Source organism: Molothrus ater, chromosome 26 (assembly GCF_012460135.2).
Source record: "Molothrus ater isolate BHLD 08-10-18 breed brown headed cowbird chromosome 26, BPBGC_Mater_1.1, whole genome shotgun sequence".
In the NCBI taxonomy this organism is placed as follows: Eukaryota; Metazoa; Chordata; class Aves; order Passeriformes; family Icteridae; genus Molothrus; species Molothrus ater.
This window is the reverse complement of record NC_050503.2, coordinates 147,393-163,147: the sequence shown is the minus strand read 5'-3', so window position 1 is coordinate 163,147 and position 15,755 is coordinate 147,393. Positions and strand designations below refer to the sequence as shown.

General features: G+C 52.3%; 3 protein-coding genes across 3 annotated transcripts; 2 read left to right on the top strand and 1 right to left on the bottom strand.

Moving 5' to 3' along the window:
• Window positions 1-1,150: 1,150 nt before the first annotated feature.
• Window positions 1,151-4,530, top strand: NDUFA11 (NADH:ubiquinone oxidoreductase subunit A11). The gene is made up of 4 exons (XM_036399681.2): window positions 1,151-1,278; window positions 1,370-1,462; window positions 3,328-3,450; window positions 4,337-4,530. Exons 1-4 carry the CDS (start codon window positions 1,197-1,199, stop codon window positions 4,447-4,449), a joined length of 411 nt encoding a protein of 136 aa, XP_036255574.1. The 5' UTR covers window positions 1,151-1,196; the 3' UTR covers window positions 4,450-4,530.
• A 2,375-nt stretch (window positions 4,531-6,905) lies between these two features.
• On the top strand, window positions 6,906-10,667 carry KLHL33 (kelch like family member 33). The gene is made up of 4 exons (XM_036399201.2): window positions 6,906-7,431; window positions 7,686-8,619; window positions 9,047-9,217; window positions 9,795-10,667. Exons 1-4 carry the CDS (start codon window positions 6,909-6,911, stop codon window positions 10,369-10,371), a joined length of 2,205 nt encoding a protein of 734 aa, XP_036255094.1. The 5' UTR covers window positions 6,906-6,908; the 3' UTR covers window positions 10,372-10,667.
• Window positions 10,668-12,930: 2,263 nt separating this feature from the next.
• Window positions 12,931-15,105, bottom strand: LOC118697081 (platelet glycoprotein Ib alpha chain-like). The gene is given in 2 exon segments (XM_036399557.1): window positions 12,931-13,110; window positions 13,112-15,105. Coding segments are annotated over 2 exon segments (2,145 nt in total). The 3' UTR covers window positions 12,931-12,959.
• Window positions 15,106-15,755: the final 650 nt, after the last annotated feature.

The window sequence follows — 15,755 nt, the reverse complement described above, 5'->3', positions numbered from 1 at the left end:
TCTTCACTCAGATTTTGGCGTTATTTCAAGAGTCGGGAAAACAACTGGAACAGCTTTGCTTGAAGGGATGTCACTGATAGGGGAAATGCATGCTTATGTCTTTACAAACCTATTCAATGGGCGAGGGTATGGGTGCTAACGTCTTTGAAATGGCTCTTAAATTCTCTACTAACTTCAAGCAAGTTTGTTACCGAGCCCAGATAGCCCAACTTCTGAAACAGACAAGTGGAGGACAAACCTGAACTTCTGAACTTTGGGGTAAAATGACAGCTTCAAGGGGGAATATGTGGTAAGGCGGTTCGGGAAGGCTTTACCTTCCTCGTACCTCAGCCAATGGGAAAAGGAAGAGGGCAACATGCGACCGGGAATTTGGGATAAAAGGAAGCTGCGTCCCCTGAAACCTTGAGAGAAAAAAACGCCATGGGCGTGTGTCCCAGTGGATCTTCTCCCTTTATTCAAATAAAATTGCAGGACTCCTCAGTCTCCTTTATGGACATTGGACTTTCATTATGTGATTTTCCATATATCACCAAGAAGCACAGTAGAGAGTCGTCTTTTCATTGGTGTACTATGAACTAGAAAAATCAATGTATACAGCATCTCTATAACCTGTGTCAAAGTATGTTTATTATCTCGGCAGGAAATAGGAACCATACAGTAGTATAGACATAGACAGCGAATTAAATCAGAATCTTTGAAAATTCATTAAAAATATTTCAAGCGCCAATAAGTAAGAGTTGTAGACCCTACCAAAAACGAACCACAAAGAACAACCCCTGCCCCACAAAAACGCAAAACACCCACAACAAAACAAAACCACACTGATCTCCCCACCCTGCAAGCAGCCACCAAAGACAAAAGGGAGGGTCACAGCCCCGGGATTAGGCAAACAGCTGGGAGCCGCGGGTGGGGCACCTGGGAACACCAGGCAGAAATCCCTTAGGCCAGTGACGGCGCGGGTGTGCTCGGGCAGCGGCCGGCGCGGAGCGCAAAGTCCCGGCCCGTCCCGGGGGTCCCGGCTGGCGCAGAGCGCACAGGCCCGGCCCAGCCAGGGGTCCCGGCTCCCCGCGGGGCGGGGCGGGGCGGGGCCGCTGCACTCGTCACGCGCGTGCCCGTGGGAGGATCCCTGGCCTCGCCCCCTTGCGGGGCGGGGCCCCGCTGTCCTCTCGCGATAGCTCGGTCGTGCCCTTGCCGCCATGGCGGGCTATTGGGACGGGCCCGAGGGGCAGCAGTGCCCGCAGCGCACCTGGCTCGCCACGCGCGTGGGCGCGGCCGCGGGTGGGCACCGGGGAAAGGGAGGCACACGGGGGGGTGGCCGAGCGGGGCCTGGGCTCAGGCCCGGCCAGTGACGCGCAGTGCTGTGTTGCAGGCCTGGTCGGGGCGGCGTATCGCATCATCCTGCTGCGGCCCGGCTCGGCTTTGGCCGCACTGCAGACGGCAGCGGCGGACAGTGTCACGATGGGTAAGGGCCGGGCCCCTCGGCAGTGTAACTATAGGATGGAACTCCGCAGGGACGCCAGCCTCGCCTGCGCCCGGTGTGGCTGCGCCCTCACTTTTGCCTTTGCCTCTGCCCCTGCGTGGTTTCGGTGGTTCTCTCTTCCACTGGGCTTGGGTCGTTGTTTAGCCAAGAGGCAGAACAGTGAAATGGAAAGATATATCCTTGATTTGCAGGTGAGGTAACATATTTTTTGCAATCTAGAGTAAAAGGTCCATTGTAGTTTTTTGTACTTCTAGAATACTCAGTTTGTGGGCAACAACATAGTATAAGCAAATTTAGGTTTTTGCTTAATATATTTAGGCATTGCATTTAATAAAGTGCATTTGCTAAAGAACAATGTAATATTTTTGGTGGCAAAAGGAAAATAAACGTGGGGTTTTCCCCGTCATGTTCTACAGACAAGGAGAAACTATGCAGTTGTCTTGAATTGTCTTTGGAGGAGAAAGTGGATGCTGAAGAGAGGAGCAGGGAGCTGAAGGGTCTGCATGGTTGAAGCTCACTCTGTCCCTTGTCAAGTGCTGTTTTCCTCTTAGCAGACTTTTGCTTTTCAGTCTAATTCAATGTGCCATCTCTGCCTCTCCCCAAGTGCTGGTGCTCTGAGATGGGGCACAGTGAGTCCAGGTTTGCGTTTTTGAGTAGTTTGACTCTAAACCAGGATCTGGCATCTCCTCTAATGAGCTGAGATCGTTATGAAGGCACTGGATCATGTAATCAACTGTGATTTCAATAAATCCCTTAATCCTAAACAGGCATATTGGATCCTCAGTTTCATACCTGAGGAAGGGTTTGTCCTGCCTGCTGTTCAGGAGCCACACCTCATGGCCTCAAGCTGTGCATTTTGCCTACAGATGCCTTGGTCCAAAGCAGGGAGAACAGGAAAGTTGAAATGCAGTCCTAGGTCTGGGGGTTTTGTTTCTGCAGTGTTCTTTTCAGTTGATTTTGGCATCAGCATAATTAATTTTCTGCATAGGTTTGTAACAGGAGCTGCTGGTTTTATATAGGGATTGAAAAATTTTAACCTGGATATTTTTTTTGTTCCCAAGAAAGATGAATTGAAATCTGCAGATGCTGACTGGTAGACAGATTCATGCTTCATGGTCAAGAGTTTATATTAGATACAAACCCAGCTTTTCTTGACACAGCTCTTTGCCAAAGTTTGCAATTATATCAGTGTAGGGTCTGATGGGATGAAGTGTGTAATTCAGTGGACAGGGTGCTTTACTTTGTAGTTTCTTAGTTCAATTCAAAATTTTTCATTTCAAAGTCAGTTTACAAACAAGAATAATTTACAAACTCAATTCATTTTCCTGCTATCCAGTAATCATTGTGAGCCCCAGGCAGGCAGAGGAGGAAAGTGCCAGGACTAGCAATGTACAGGGAGAGCAGAGCCCTTGGGGTTGCTCTGCCTGGTGCTGTGAGGTGGCTTCACAGGGACTTGAGGGCTGAGTTACAGTGCAGAGTCCAGGCAAAGCTGGGGTAGTGGCTGCACAGACACCACTGCTCCCCTCCATTACCCCCAGCTGTCAGGGTTGCCCCATGCCTTGTTGGGAAGGGCTGTTAGGTGATACCCTGTCAGCATGTGGTGCTCTTTGTTGGCAGTGGGTGTGGGGTGCTCTGAGGCTCCAGCTCAGAGCGGTGTAGGGAGAGAAACCCAGGGAAGCTGGGTAGGACTGAGTGAATGCTGAGTCTCACTGTAGCAGCTGGGATAGGATGTCCCTGGGAAATGGATCTTCATTTGCCATTGTAGTCACTGTGAATTTTGAAGTTGTGCTCAGTGTGAATTCTCTGGTCCTTGAGGATTTTGATTTTATTTTTTTACTTCTTCACAGCTACACTGGGAGCTGTGTTTGGCTTAAGTACCTGTCTCAGTGCCCAAGTCCGGGAAGAGCCAGAGGATCCTTTGAACTATTTCGTAGGCGGCTGTGCATCAGGAGCTGTCTTGGGAGTGAGAGGTAACTGTGGACAATGCCTGCATTGAAATGTGCCCTGGCTGGCTTTAGAAACTTTTCAATCAGGGAAAAATGTTAGAGAATGTTGATGTCAGGCTTCTTTGGTAATGATTCATCTCAGCCTCTATTCATGCCAGTTTCATTGGTATTGTGTGGGCCTGCTAAAATAAATATGGCTGCAGGAGAGGAGGATACCAAATGGGACATGAACTGATACACAGAATGAAAGGAGAGCTTGCTCAGTACTGCCAGTTAGAGCTGCCAGTTGTACCTTAAAATAGCAGGATAGGAAAAATATAGTTGTAGAAATCCATGTTTTCTTGGCAACAAGTGTGATTTATTTTAGACAGCAAGTACAATCTAGTATTTGCCTTGTGAATTCGTCACATAGTCTGAGGGACAAACTGTGTCCTGCTGCTGTTGCTCCTATAGCCCTTTGTAAGGCTTAAACAGCTCCTGCAGATACTGACACAACTCTGTTTTCTTTAGACGTTCATCCTCGAACCTAAAGAAGTGAGGGATTTTTTTAAAGTTGTAATTGTGGTGAAATATTAATCTTTACTTAATTAATTATTTTAATTAATCTTTACTTGTCCTGGTTGTGAGCTGATGAGATTTCAAAGCAGTGATTGCTATTTTTATCACTCAAATGAGCCATTTAAGATTGCCACTTAAGGGGATGGGGCAGTGGATTACTGAAATTGATATTTCAAATTGCAAGCCATAAGCATGAGAAGTCAATTTTATAAAAAGGTCACTTTTCCAATTCCTCTGGCCAAACAATGTTGCTGATGGTCAAAGGATTTATGAAAAATGGCAGTGTATCAAGATCTATTGCAAAGGACTTGTGCCTTAATGGATCTTTTCTGGTTTGATGTGTTTTCTTCAGCTCACAGTTACCTCACTGGCACCACAGCATGTCTGGGGCTCGGAATCACTGCAGCTCTCATGAAGATCGGTAACAAGGAGGGCTGGAGACTGACAGGACCTCCCAAGCTGTAAATGCCACCTTTCCCCCTGTGAGCTGGCTTCCAAATGCTGTATGTACTTAGGACGTCATGTAATAAAGATTTGGTCCAATCAGCAGTTGTCACAACATGGTGGTGTCATGCGGCTTTTTCCTGGCATCTGGGCTGAGGAGCAGAAAGCTGGAGCTGCTGAAGAGGAAGCAGCATGTTCTGGTCTGGGTGCGATTTCTGTGCACAAGTTACTTGGCCTCCATGTCTCAGTATTGGGTACTCAAGTGTGAGCACTATGCTGTAGCTTTGGTGAGGTTCTTGTAGTTAAGTGGGCCTTGTTGGGCTTCTTGACAAGGTGTGGAATTACACTGCACTGAGCCCATCAGTGAGGGTCTGGAGCCAAAGCTTCTGCAGAAGTGCTTGGCTCTGAGCTGAAGATAGGGAAGGTGGGGTAGGGAAGAGGTCGTGGGTTGCTCACAATGCGTTTGAGAGCCTGGAGTCTTTCTCCAAAAAGCATTTCAGAAGGTCTAGAGCTAAGTGCTTCAGGGTCTAAGTGAGGAATATCTGAGGCTGGAAGGGACCCCTGAATGCCAGCTGAGAACTGGAACAGGTTGCTTATAGCTATATCTGGTTGACTTTTCTATGAACAAACAAGTGTGTCCTGCAAACCCACTACAGAGATGGAGAGCATGGAGGCACAGGATGCACAAAGAGAGGTGAGAACTAGATCATTTTGCCTGGAGAAAAGGTCAAGATTTGATGTGATAGCACTTTTTCACTACTTTGTGGCTACAGAAAGTGGAGGCTCAGGTGTGCTGTGAAGGATGAGAAATAACAAGATAGGGAAATTCCAACTAGATAGAAAAAAAATCGCAAGCACGATAGGTAAGTGCTCAAAAATGGACTTGTAGAGGATGTGAGAACATTTTTGGGGACACAGAATTCAACTGGACATGTGGGAACAGTGTGGTACAGAGATGGGACTTTAGGGGATAGGTGCATGAGTTACAGAGATGGGGAATGTGGACATGGGAGCCGCAGGTACATGGGAGAGGGGAACATGGGATCCGAGGGGAGGGGACAAGATGAGATTGGAGCACTAGAGGACAGCAGAGGGAGGGACGGTGGTACTGGGACACAGTCGCAGCCATGGCAGGCTGTGTTCCTCTGGTATGTGCTCTGTGTGGGCTGCTGGGGTCCTGGGTGTTTGCGGGGTGCTCCTGGGGGCACTTGAGGCTGAGCCAAGGGGCTGGTATCCTCCTGGACGTGAGACCCCCAACTCTTTGGGAGTCAGTAACACAGCACAGCTCTCAGGAGCACAGCAGGTGGTGGTGGACCTATCTACCCTGTAATGGGAGTGGGGGAGTAGGCAATTGTCTGTTTCCTACCCGAAGGCTTGTGAGGGGGTTCTGCTTCACCCTGTGCTCTGGAGAAGATCAAGGTTTATAGAGGGGCCTGAGGGGCCAGGGGTCCCCACCAGTACCTGCCCAGGGTAGCACGGGGTTTACAGAGCTCCTGTCAGCTTCAGCTGGCCCTGCTGCCTGTCCTCAGAGAATTCAGTGACCACTGTCCCAGCCTGGGGACTCTGGGGCCTTGGACCTCCCTCCGTCTGAGCCTCTCCCAGCTCCTGGCTGCGGCCACGTGTTCTGTCCAGTCTATAATTACCCAGGCACATTCCTAAGGGGTCACAGAAGTTCTGCAGAGCAGCAGCAGGCGGTAAGGGGGACAAGTGCATGGCACAGCCTAACAGGCCACACAGTAATGCAGGGGCACGGAATACAGCAAGCGCTTCACAGGGCTGCAGTGCATGGCCTGAGCGAGGACAAGCAACACGGTGGGGGCAAGGGGTGGCAGTAATATCATGATAATCAGCACACCTCGACAGTATGCAGTGCAGGGGAGCATGACATGTGAGATTGCAGACAACATTGCAGGATAACGCATCACAATGTGTGACAGACGGTGTGACACACGACAGGCAGTGCACAGCAGGCACTACCATGCACCGAGCAGGAGTGGCAGGCACTTCAGTGGGGGCCAGCAGCTTGGTTGCTTGTTGGACCATCAGTAGTTTCAGCTATGGGGCAATGGCTGAGGAAGGCTGTGGTTGTGTGTGCTATAGGACTGAAGCTCTGAGTGGTGACAGTGGCCTGAGCTATGTGGGGCAACAGCATTGGCTGTGGGTCAGTAGCTTCATGCTAATGGTTCAGAGATGAAGCAGGTGAGATCAAGCTCAGCTATGGGGCAGTGAAATGGGATGTTGTTCTCACCTATGGAGCTGCAGCTTTGCCAAGAAGCATCAAATTCAGTAATGGAGCAGTAGCAGAGCATGGTGGCCCTGGCTGTGGGGTAGAGGCTTTGGTGGTGGATCCGGTGGCTTTGCTATGTGGCAGTGCCAGTAGCAAGACCCCATGTCCCCATCCAGTACTCCTGCCATGGGCCAGAGGCTCCAGCTGTAAGACAGCTCCCTCACACCCTGTTCCATACATTTCCACAGGCGAGATGTGGGTTGCAGAGGGGCCAGCCCCAGACCAGTGGAACCTGCGGGATGGGGCTCATGCTGGACACTTCCTGGCTGTGGCTGACCATCTCCGCACCACAGGACAGCTGGTGGATGTGACCGTGGGCCCAGAGGGTGACATGGCCCATGCTGTGGTCCTGGCCTCTATCAGCTCCTTCTTCCACCGCTTCCTGGAGGGCAGGACCAGACAAGTCTGCCAAGATCCTCTCCCCCATGTTCCCCTGCCACCTGGGGCCACACTGTGGGGCTGGCGGGCTGTGCTCACCTTTGCCTATGGGGGAATTGTGCCCCATGGCAAGGTGAAAGAGGTGGAGGAGGCTGCCCGGGCCCTGGGTGCCCCCCGGCTGGTGGCTGCCTGTGCCCTGCGTCTGGAGATTGACCACCAGGAAGAAGGTCCTAAGCCCCTGGAGGAGCAGTGGGAAACACTAAGAGCCATGGAGCAGCTCCATGCCAATGGTGTGGGCTGTGACCTCCAGCTCCAGGCAGGGAATGAGGTCATCCCAGGTGGGCAGGAGGTGGGGGTCCCTATGAAGGGTTGAGGAGTGGGACAGGGTGCTCTGGGACAGCCAAGTCCTCTGGTGGGGATGATAGGACTGTAGCTCCAGGTGGGGATCAGGCTCTAGAGGTGCCTGCAGGGCTGCTCCCTTTGGCAGAGCTGGGACTTTAATGGGCATGGGACCAGGACACCTGAGTTCCAGGGGCTGCACACTGCAGAGGGTTCCCTGCTGCTTCCCACCATTATTCCTCCTTCCTCCTAGTTCAGCGACTGGCCCTGAGCTGCTCCTGTGACTTCTTCCGGGCCCTTTTCACCTGCCCCATGCGAGAAGCCACCCATGACCCTGCCAACCCGCTGGTCACGGGGCTGTCCCCAGCGGAGCTGCGTCTCCTCCTCTCCTTTGCCTACACAGGAGCTGTAGCAGGGCCATGGCCCATGGTCTTGGAGGCAGCTGAGACCTCCCTGCGCTACCAGGCCTGGGGGCTCCTCACTCTCTGCCTGGATGTTTTCACCCATGGCCTGACCCCAGAAACTGTCCCTGACGTGCTGGCCTTTGCTGTGGACTATGGGTTGGATGAGGTGGTCCATGTAGCAGAGAACTACATCTTGGCCACCTTTCCCTGTGTGGTGGTTACGCCAGCCTTCCTGGATCTTCCTGCACATCTTCTCATCCGCCTCCTCCGCTCTGATGGTCTCAATGTCCTCCATGAACTGGAAGCCTTGGAAGCAGCATCTCGGTGGCTTATGGCCAATGGAGATGGCCAGGAGGATATAGCCAAAGAGATCCTGTCATCTGTTCGTTTTGCCCTCATGTCCAGCCTGGAGCTGAAGAAGGTCCCATCTGTGACTGCAGGGGTAGCTGACCCAAAGGTCCTTCGCGAGCTCATGGTAGCAAGTTTCACCCCCACGGCCCAGCTGCCATGCCGGGTACGTTCCTTGCAAGAGGTGTTGGTGGTTTGTGGTGGAGACAAAGTAAAGAGCAACCTGACTGCCCGGAAGCCCAGCAGACACCTCTGGTTTGCAGACCGCTACCTCAGTGCTGTGGGGCTGGTGAAGCAGGTTGAGTGGAGGGCACTGGGACACTTTCCTGATGGCCCACGCTTCCGTCATGCTGTAACTGTGGTGGGCAACAACCTCTACATCCTGGGTGGAAAGCACTACTACGGGGTCCATGACACCTTAGCCAGTGTCTACAGGTGAGAGCTACAGAGGACTTGGACTTGGCATGTGGCACCTGGACATTGTGGGACGTATTGCTAGAGCAAGAGTTAGAGCTGCCCCATGGATCCAAGACATTGTGGCATTGCAGCTGGTCAAGTGGCCCCAAGACATTCTGGGAAGGGTTGGGTGTAGGACTCAGAGGTGTCCTCCTACTCTGGGGTATTACAGGCTTTTTGGGAGTAGGAGTGGGAGGCTTCTATCTGGAGATGCCCCAGGACATTACGGGTTTGATATTGTCCAGAAGGAGGGGATATTCCCATGCAAGGTGACCATGTGACCAAGTCCCAAGGCATTATGGGACTGGCAAGTTGTAGGTGGGTTGTTGCCCTCAGCAGTGCCAACATTAGCTCATGGTGTTGTAGGTAACAGGTAGTCTCTTGCCCCTTTGCCTTTCAAACCCAGGTACCAGCCTATGGATGATTCCTGGGAGCGTCTGGCCAGTATGACATGTGGACGGAGCTACTTTGCTGCTGTGGCACTTGGTAATTTCATCTATGCCCTGGGGGGCAGCTCAGGAGAGCTCTACTGCACAGATACTGTGGAGTGCTACGACCTGGCCAATGACACCTGGAGGTGAGGCTGCTCCAGCTGACACCTAGTTTTCCTTTTTTCTCAGAGCCCCTTGTCTTGGCCATGGTGCCCACTGGGTGCTTTGTGTCACTAAGCCTCTGGTGGAGAATGAACCTGCAGTGGTATTTGAGAGAGGTCTACTGGGTGTTGAACAACCACGTCCTTTGGGGACTGGGTGTTGGCCAGTGTTACCTAGTGGGTGGCAAATGAGTTTTTTGCAATGAACACACCGGCAGTGTGTTCATTGCAGGTCTTGTTGGCCATCTGCCAATGAGATAAGTAGTTTGATTCCTCTCATCGGCATAGTGTTCATGGGTTGATGGCCAATGTTGCCCATTAATGGAGCCCACTATGGTTGACCAATGGTGTGGCGACTACAAAGTGTTGAACAGTGATGGCCCCATCTGTGGGGCATCCATTCTGTGTCAGCTGATGTTGTCCACTGAGGCTCATTGGGTGTCGGCAAGTGTTGCCTGCTGAGTGGTCAATGAAGGGCTTACCAGGGAACCCCTAAGTAATCAGTCACTGCAGGACAGCCCTGCTTAACCTGTCCTTCACCTCTCCCTCTCTCCCTGCCCAGGAGGTGCCAGCCCCTGCCAATGGCTCTGTGTGGGCATGCGGCGTGTGCCCTGGATGGTGAGCTCTACGTGTCGGGTGGGTGTGATGAAGCATACCAGTGTCAGGCATCCTTGCTCCGCTATGTCCCAGGTGCACCTGTCACACTCCTGGCCCCCATGAATGGTCACCGAGCTGGCCATGTCATGGAGGAGGCAGGTGGGCAGCTCTATGTGGCTGGGGGCCTGTGTCAGCGGGCTGGGCAGACTGGCTACAAGGACCAGCTGACCTTTGAGGTCTACAGCCCCAAGCAGAACATCTGGGTCCTCCTTAGCCCTCTCCCCCGTGCACACGTAGTTGGGGGTGCAGCTGTGCTGGGAGGGGAGCTGCTTGTACTGGGAGGGTACAGTCATGAGACCTACCAGGACACACACTTGATCCACGCCTACCAGCCGGGTACCCGGCGCTGGATCACCCGAGGCACATTGCCCCATGCCTATACTGACCTACAAGCCTGTGTTCTCACTGTACCCTCTGCCTTGCGTGCCCCCAGCTGCCTTAAGGACCCCTTGAGATCAACTGAAACTCCCAATAATGTTTAGGATATACTCTCTGCACCCCATGGGATATGCAGGTAGCATCCATGGGTACCTCTAAGGGACAAAAGTGTCCAGATCCCCCTCCCAGAGTGGGTACCTTCTGTGGTTTCCAGCAACCCTTCACCCTCAGGAATACATGACCTAGACTGTTGTGAACCTGTGGAACATAAAGCTTCCCCACATGAAGCCATCTGCTTCCAGGAATATTCAATCCCCTTGTCTGAGCCCTTCACTGGGAGCTAGGAATCCCTCAATTTCCCCCCACACTTGGGTTGAATAAAAGTGCTTCCTGAACTGTCTGTCTGGGTTTGGGTCTTGTTGTTTCTGGTGGAGAACCCAGACATCCAGGTGCTTCTCACAAGGTACGGGAGAGCAGGAGACCAGTGACCTGAGTGTCCTGGGTAGGTGATGCTGGGCACTGGGACTCTGTGTGCCTGCGTTCACTGGGCATGAGTGCGTTTATGTGTGTCTCAGAACTGAGAGGGGTCTTGAGGTGCATAGGGGATCCTGAGGGAATAAAGTCCTGGGGGTGCCAGGATTTGTGGAGGTTGATGGTGGGGTAGAATAGGGGTTTCTGGGGGCTTTGGGGTTCCTAGGTGGTTTTGAGAGGTCTTGGATTCCTTGAGTGACCTGGAGTGCTTGTTGTGTGAAGAGGTGGGAGAATTCCAGGGAGGAGTTGCAAGGAGAGACAAAGGTAATGGGATTCTGAGAAATACTGGGATACCAGTAATGCCTGTGGGGAGAGAACTGGGTGGCTTCAGATGTGTAGAAGACAAAAAAATGTAGTCTAAAAAGTTCTGAGGAGAAGGGGATAATCACTTCCCTTGGCCTGCTGGCCCTGTCTCTGTTAACCCAGTTCAAGTTTTGTTGCCCTCCCTTTGCTGCCCGGTGCACTGCTGGACCTTGTTCACCTTTCTGTCCACCAAGATACACAGATTTTTTTCCACAGGTCTGCTCCCCAGATGTCTGTGCCCCACTTTTGGGGCCTTCAAACTGTGCCAAGCACTGGAGCTGCTTGCCTCATTGTTTTCTCAGGGAACAGGGATAGAGAGGATGGTGTGGTTAGAGGACAGGATTAACAGTCAGACAAGTGCCTCCTTACAAACGTAGTATGTATATGTCCACAGACACACTTGCACACCAGACCTTCACCAGCATACATACTCATGCTGGCCAAGCACAGGCACATGTTCCCACCTGTGGACACTCCAGCAGTTAATCTAGCAGAAGGCCACGCTGACTCACAGCAGTTTGACAATATGTTTGGGGCAATTAGAACTGGAACTGCATTTCAGGCTGGAAAAACGATTCATAGGATCCAGCTGCTGCATTTATGCATGAGTTCTGGAGTGAGCCATTCGACCCCCACCAATGGTGACTGTTGCCTTGTTCTCACACCTCCCAAAATGTTAGAATGACATCTAGACAGGTGGTCACAAAGTTTGGCCAGCTCTGGAGTGCTTTGTCCAAGTATAATCCCTTGCAATCTGTTGCACTTCAAAGCCTCCCACCCTATTCTTCCATATCTGGCCATCCCATAAGGGGTCATGCAGAAGCATCAACACTTTCCTTATTACCTGCCAGTGCAATGCTTTTTCCCGTGTGATTCAGTACCTCAGGGTTTGGGGCCAAAGTCAGGAATAGGAGTGTAAGTGTGCAGTTTTGAATGCCAGAATACACAAAGCATCTAAAGCTGTTAAAGAGTATCCAAAGGAGGCCACAGAAATGGGGAAGGGTCTAGAGGGGATGGGTATGAGTAGCAGTTGAGGGCACTTGACATATTCAGTCTGGAGGACATCAAGGGAAGACCTCATCATGGAGACCTCTCCTGAGGGGAGGCAGAGGCCAGCTTTGATCTCTGCTCTCTGGGACCTGGGGCAGGACCCTCATGTGCCCCCCTCATGGAGGCATCCCAATGAAACAATATTAGGAAAAAGTTCTTCCCCCAGAGGGTGGTCAGGCACTGAACAGGCTCCCCAGGGAATGGTCACAGCTCCAAGGCTGCCAGAGCTCCAGGAGCGTTTAGACAATGCTCTCAGGCACAGAGTGGGATTGCTGTGGTGTCTGTGCAGGGCCAGGAATTGGACTTGATCCTCAGGGGACCCTGCCAACTCAGGATATTCTAGGATTCTGACATTCCATGGACTTTTCTTCCCTGCCTTCACTATTCCAAATACCAGGACTTGTGGCAGGTCCAGTGAAATCAAACCAGCACCCCTTTTAAATTCAGACACAGAGTATTTATTATGTGATTAAGAACCTGGCACTGAGTGGAAAGTGTATTGCATCTTTGTGTGTATAATTTGAGCAGAAGCAGTTGCGACAGAGCACAACATAAGTTCTGCTTGCCCTCAATCACCCCAAAACCAGGCAGTGGCAGCCCCGGACTATCAATGACCAGTTTAGGACATTATCTTCCTCTGCCAAATACCCAAGCTCTGGAAACTTCAGGTTGTTTTGAGAATACTAGAGGAAGGAGCTAGATAGCTTCCTCCTAGGCAAGCAGAACTTTCCCTTGTAAAACAAAGCATATAAAACAGAGCCATGACTCTCAATCTCTTTCTCTGAGTGTACACATATGTGTAACACATTTACATGGTGTTACCTGCATATTTCACTCTGACATCACCGATAGTCTCAACACCCCTGTCTAGGCTGTAAGCAGATGGGGTCCACAGGAAGCTAAGGTCTGTGACCATCAGCTTCCTGGAGAAAGGCTTGACTAATGCATGCAGAGGACTGGTGAACCCACAACTCCTTTGTTGTGCAGAAGGAGTAGCTTGCAGGACAACTGCGCTGTATCCCCAGATCTTTAATTGTGCAGTAGGTAACCTCAGGGCACAACTCCACTTCCTTGATTGTACAGAATTTAGGTTGCTGGAGGGGGATTTTGAAGCTGCTGAGATGCATCATAGGGTTTCCTGTTGACTCCCTCCATTCCAGCAATGGATACTGCACCTCTTGGGTCTGCAGGGACTGGTGCCAGGAGGGTTGTCCCACCAGACACATCCATGTCAGCCAACCTGCTAGAGCCAGCATGGTCAGGACCAGCAGAGCCAAGGAAGCCAGATAGAGCACCCAGTGCAACAGGCAGCAGTGCCTCAGCACCCACTGCCCCCACTGCAGAGCCTCCCCACCTGCCTGCAAACGCAGCACAGGTACAGCCTGTCCTGGGATGGAGCATGGGCAGAGGGGAGGAGGAGCAGGTAGGGGGGAACATGCAGGTTGGGTGAAGTGTGTGGTGTCCAAGGGAGGTGGTAGTGTTGGGGCATGAGTGGAAAGCATGGTGTTGGCTGACATCAGAGTTGGACATGGAGATGTGACAATGGAAGAGGCCTCTAGCATGGCAGTGGAAGGCACTGCTGTGGAAGTGGTGGGAAATGTTCCAGTGGACCCCACGAGACTGCCATAGATACTGTTGGCAGCAAGGGTGGTTTGGGGATGGCCACTGGTGCTAGAAGGGCTGTTGCTCATAGCTGTTGGCAGTGAAGGGGCATTGTCAAAGGTGGCAGGTCTGTGCAGGGTGATGGTGGTAGCAGCCGTGAGAATGGTGGCAGTACTGGGGGTCTGTGTGGGTGTCATAGTGAGACTGGCTGGTACAGGAATGGTGGTGCCGGGAGCTCTGATGCTTGTCAGCACCACAAGCAAAGGGTTTGGGGAAAGGGTGGAGGTACAAGGGGTGCTGAGGGAAGGTCTGGTGAGGGGAGATCTTGTGGTAGTAAGGGTAGGAAGGCAAGATGAGGTAATAGCACAGGGCATGGTAGTGTGCTCTTTGGGGATGAATGGATGTGGGGGGAAGGTGGTCATGGTAGCTTTCTCTCTTGTTTCTTCCTCATAATTATATTCATCCCCTCCTTCCTCATCCGCATCCTCCACAATGCTGCAGTTAAGCTTAAAGTGAATGATGGGCTTTTGCCTATGCTCAGCAGGGCTGTGGCACAGTACCTTCTCAGGTGCGACCTCCACCTTTGTTTCCTCCAGACCCCGCTCTGGCTGATAAACAATGTCAGCATTCTTCTGGATCCAGGTCTGGAGGTAGTGCAGGTCACAGTTGCAATGCCAGGGATTCTCAGTGAGGAAAACATACATGAAGAAGTGCCCCTTTGGGAAAAAGTCAGTTGGCAGGGTCTGCAGCTGGTTCCCTGAGAGCCAGAGGGTCTCCAACTTCTTCAGGTCCTGCAGCAACTCCTTGGGTAGCTCCTTCAGGAGATTGTCTGAGAGGTCTAACTCCTTGAGTGCCTTCAGCCCTGCAAAGGCCTCCTGGGGCAGCTGCTGCATCTTGTTCCCTCGCAAGTCCAGGTTCTGCAGCTCTGGCACTGTGCGGAAAGCCCCTGGGGCCAAGGTCTCCAGGCTGTTGTGAGCCACAGCCAGGTGGGTGAGTGCAGGCAGGCCCTCCAGGACAGGTAGGGCTGCCAGTGCATTGTGGGAGAGGGTCAGCTCCTTCAGGGACAGCAGCAGCGGCCCTGTGTGCAGAGCCACCAGCCCATTGTTGGCCAGGTCAATGTCCTGAAGCTGGGTGAGGGACAGAAAGGCAGTGGTGGAGAGGGACTCCAGGCGATTGTCACTGAGCAGCAGGATGCCTGTGTCTGCAGGCAGGTCTGGGGGCACTGCGCTGAGAGCCTGTCCCGTGCAGTTCACCTCCAGGAGGTCCTTGACCTTGTTCATCTCTGAGGAGCAGGGCTGGGCTGGCGGCAGCAGAGCCAGAAGTGTAACCAGGGTCAGGGCAAGGACCTCCATCACCTGGAGGGGGAGAACCAAGGGGTGTGGGTACAAGCAGGCATGCATCTACACATTGCTTTTCTTCCCACACAAGCAGCATTTACAGCAAAACTGATATCCCCTACCAGACCCTCCGGCACCCTCTGAGCTCTGCAGCTCCTCCCTGGGATGGTGGAAGGGAGAAATGAATTCCACACCTACTGCCATCTTGTCCTTGGAGGCCAGCAGATGATATTTTGGCCCTTTTGCTCTCCTTGTTCTCTTCCATATTGGGGAGAATCTGACTGATGTGCCTCTTCACAGCAATGCCTTCTCCACTGGGGCAGCATTGCTGCCCTCACCACTGTAAAAGCCATGCCTCTGCAGTGTTTGTGTCCCAGTATACCCACACTCAGCTCAACCCGGACAAATCATGTGCTGGAAGAATCTCCCTGAATATGCTCTTACCCAGCTAAGCCCTCTGTTAGATTTGGAGGGTAGGAGCATGAAACATGAGAAAGGAGCTTCCTGTGCACAGATGTGTCTTCCATGAGCAACCAGGCCCCTGTGAACACTCTGACTCACCTGCAGATCTTCCAGTGTTTGCTCTCCTGCTGCTCTGCCTCCTCCTGCCCACACACCAGGCAGTGCTCTGGGACAGTGCTGGTGGGGAGCTGCCCAGCTCTCTA